Raw genomic sequence first — 3,867 nt, 5'->3', positions numbered from 1 at the left:
TCGGTAGCATGCCGGCTCCGCAGGTAGCAGTCACCAAGGCCTGCACACTCCGGATATGGAGGGACTCCACCTCTTGCTTGCAGCTCTTCAGATCCTGGTTGTTCAGTCTTCTGTGAAGTTCATGTCCCCTGGCATATATTGATGTCTTACCACGACCATATAATACTTCCAACTTGCTTCTTTTGTTTCCCCTTTCTGAGTATCAACTCCAGTTCAGATGGCATCACACTACAGCTACCTCATGGCCTCAGAGCTCACAACCCTGACATCACACGTAGAGGAATTTACAGTGGATAGACTCGAAGCAATCCAACAAATGTAACCAGGGCAAATAAGATTTCTACACACACACACAAGGTTTTGAGCAGGAACTGGAACCAAATTCCAGAGCATGTGTTAATATGCGACAAGTTCAGGTCCTGTGATCTAACAAAGACGGCTATCAGAAGCTAAATTCCAGAGCATGATCGGTTAAGGCCTTAAGGGCATGGGTCGGTGGCCTCTGCAGGAGATGCGGACCATTCACTCTCTCCACCGGTTACCGCAGGAGGGATTGCAGCACACATAGAAAATAGTCATCCCCTCCTCCCCCCTTGCTGTAGCCTGCACATTGTAAAGATAGCAAGGTGTAAAAGAGATTTCGTCAGACGGCTTCGATGGAATTGTATAAAAGGACGCTGTGCAACTCATTCAAGTTTCACAGCTGAATATTGATGTACAATAAACACAGGAAAATTATCCCCAACCAAGTTAGTTATGCAAGAATAATCAAGACGCCTTCGTTCTAAACAGGACATAAAGAACGCTACATTCCCATGGTTAATCAGTTAGCAATTTGCATAAAGGGTATCCTCTGTTGCATAATTTTTTTTTAAACATACGAAGCCACAAACCAGAGAGATATGGGGTTTGGAATGCAGACCTGGGGTCAACACTAGGGATATATAGAATTCTAGAAGCAAGCCTCAACATTAGATCAGAACGGTAGCACAACAACATTAACAGGTGTGACTTTGCAATGTGCACTGCGATGTCACAATATTTCAAGCCAAACAAGGGAATATATAAATTAAATAGGTTGGCACAAGGACATACAGATGAAGGCACAAAATCAGAGAGTTATACTGTTTTGAATGTAGACAAGCAAGACAACAGCAACATTAAGAAGGCAAGAATTTCACAAAGTACACTGTATGTCATGAATCATGTTATAAAAGGACAGGAGTTGTAGCCTGCACATTGTGAAGATGGCAAGAGGTTAAGATCCATCGTCGGACGTCTTCGATCAAATTGTGAAGGACGCCATGTAACTCAACTCAAAGCATTCAAGTTTCACAGGTAGATGCTGATCAACTATAGAAACAGGGAAATAACCCAGGGTAACTCGGTAATGCCAGAAATATTAATTGATATCCATTCTATAGAGTACAGAAAGACTAATATGTTCCCATGATCAACATATTAGTATGGTATTGTTGCATAAACATATCAACTTAAAGCACAAACCGGAGATATGCAGTTTGGACTGCAGAGTATAGGTTATCATATAGAACTACGGATGCAAGCCACAACATGAGGCCTTTCCGACTAAAGTTGGTAACAAGGTGTGGGGTTTCAATGCGCACTGCTATGTCACCATATTTCAAGCCAAACAAGGGAATGATACACAGGTTGCACAAGGACATACAGGTGACGGCACAGATATACAGTTTTGAATGCAGCAAGGCAAGACAAGAGCAACATTAACAGGAAAACAGAATTTCACAATGTGCATTTCCATGTCTGGAACCATGATATTTCAAGCCACTTAAACAGATAAAATAGGTCACAGGAATGAACCTGGAAGAAAACAGCCTCGCCGTGACCGCAGGAAGCGCAGCGGACTTCCCTGGTCCGTTGCAGAGTGGGGTCAGAAGCCACATCTTGCAGGACCTGTGTACGCTCCGCGGCGGCGTGCTGTACCTCGTTGCGGTAGACGCAGTTGTTGTCGGCGATCTCCTGAACCAAGCAAGCGAGAATTGGTGAGCTTTCCTTGTCTTTTTTTTTTTTGTTTCCAAGTTTTCACCATTTAGAGGATAACTTCTTTTCAGAGCAGGAACAGCCATCAATGAAGGTAGACAAGGTTGTGTCTATGGAATGATATTTCGCAGTTAGAGGTGAAATAAACATGCGTTATCATTATTGTCCCAAAAAAATAATAGTTAAAGAGACAAATGTGGCATTCTCTTTTATTTTGAATCACATAGCGTTGCCTTGTGGGAAACATGACAAGGGTGTGCGTGACTGAGCTCCAATCGGCTCACAAGATAATTAGACCGAAGTCAAATAACAGTGATCGCGCAGCAGGCATGAAGGAAACACGATAACTGCGTGCGTGTGACTGGGGCGCAATTTTGGGTTCAGAGTAATCACAGAAGCCATGACGACCGGACACCGAAAACCCTAGGATTTGGGGGCGATTGAACGGAGAGCTTGGCGTGGGTTACCTGGTGCTCGCAGTTGCGGCAGGCGAAGAGGAGCACGCGCCGGTCCTTGTCGTCCTTGGGGTACAGGATGTTATTGCTGCCATTCATCGATTTAGTACGTAGTAGTTTCAGTTAAATCAATCAGAACCGGACACCATTAATACAGCAAGAGGGGAGCGCGGTGGAGAAGAAGCGGTCGGTGGGGAAGGAAGGGGGAGGCGGAGCGCGCGCGTACCACTCGCGGCAGAACTTCATGGTGCTCATGGCGGCGGCCGGCGGCGGCGTCTTTTTCGATTCGCGTTTGGTTGTAGTGGTGGAGTTCTGGGGATGGGTTTATATACGGACGGAACGGAACGGAACGGAGCGGGTGTCGCTCTTCTCAGGTCCTTTCTGTTCTGTTTTGTTGCAATTTCGCCCTTCACTCCTTTTTGAGTATTCATCGATTTCCATATCTTATGTAAAAAAACAACAAACATAATCATGTAAAAGCTAACATACTTAACTAATGATTTTACTAATTTGCAAAAAATAAATAATGATTTTCCATTTTTTTAAAAAGCTGGTTGAATGGTCGTGTGTCCTCGTGTCCATCAGCGATCTATGCTCGCATCGTTCGAGACTGCCCATCGTGACGAGGCCGCTCGCCAGCTCATAGTTGTTCAGTGCCAGACCGTGGTGGACATAGGATGGTCAAACGCAACGCCATCCAAGGTTCCCTGGCGATGGCCCATTGCGCGGCGCACGACGCGTTGGGAGGCATGCGGAGTCTGACCAGGATAACCTGAGGAGAAGGCGGCGACGAGGGGGTGAGGGTTGTGACATGATACGCTATGACACCGACATGGAGGTGGCGTTGCGGGCAGAGAAAGCCCGCTAAAACGCCCCCCATGGAGGAGGCAACACAACGCAGGAAGGCTGAAGAGGAGTGGGCAAAAGTCCCCGTGAGCTTGACATGGCAGAATTCATGGCCCCATTCAAGGTCCAACGCGCGTTGGGCCCTTCACGATGCCGGCGACACAAAAATGGTGTAGGATGCGTGATGTCAAATAACCTGATGAGGACATCCCTACTACACCATTACCTCTGTCACTGATAAATGAAGATGAATCTGCTGTGAAGCTCAAGTCCAATGAAGTTCGGATTGGACCAATTACAAGGGCTCGTGCGAAGCTACTTAAACAACAGGTGAACTTGTTTCTAAACGGTACTTTGATTGATGAGAACTTTATACTGCCTAAGTCCTATTACTTATGTATCATCAGGTATCAAGAGGAGACGAGCATCGCACGAGGAGGAGAGGAGCAGCTGGACATGAAGACGGACGTCAAGATGGACGTGAAGCTGGACATGAAGATATCTCATGGACGCGCGAGGGAGGAGGGGAGGCATGCGCGAGAGGAGA

At 46.4% G+C, this 3,867-nt stretch overlaps 1 protein-coding gene across 1 annotated transcript; it reads right to left on the bottom strand.

The window, feature by feature from the left end:
• Positions 1-275: 275 nt before the first annotated feature.
• LOC127297457 (DNA-directed RNA polymerases II, IV and V subunit 9B-like) lies at positions 276-2,831 on the bottom strand. The gene is made up of 4 exons (XM_051327761.2): positions 2,701-2,831; positions 2,487-2,562; positions 1,840-1,998; positions 276-603 (listed from the first exon to the last, which is right to left on the bottom strand). Exons 1-4 carry the CDS (start codon positions 2,727-2,729, stop codon positions 523-525), a joined length of 345 nt encoding a protein of 114 aa, XP_051183721.1. The 5' UTR covers positions 2,730-2,831; the 3' UTR covers positions 276-522.
• Between the last annotated feature and the right edge of the window lie 1,036 nt (positions 2,832-3,867).

This window comes from Lolium perenne, chromosome 4 (genome assembly GCF_019359855.2).
Source record: "Lolium perenne isolate Kyuss_39 chromosome 4, Kyuss_2.0, whole genome shotgun sequence".
In the NCBI taxonomy this organism is placed as follows: domain Eukaryota; kingdom Viridiplantae; phylum Streptophyta; class Magnoliopsida; order Poales; family Poaceae; genus Lolium; species Lolium perenne.
This window is presented reverse-complemented; position numbering and strand designations above follow the sequence as displayed.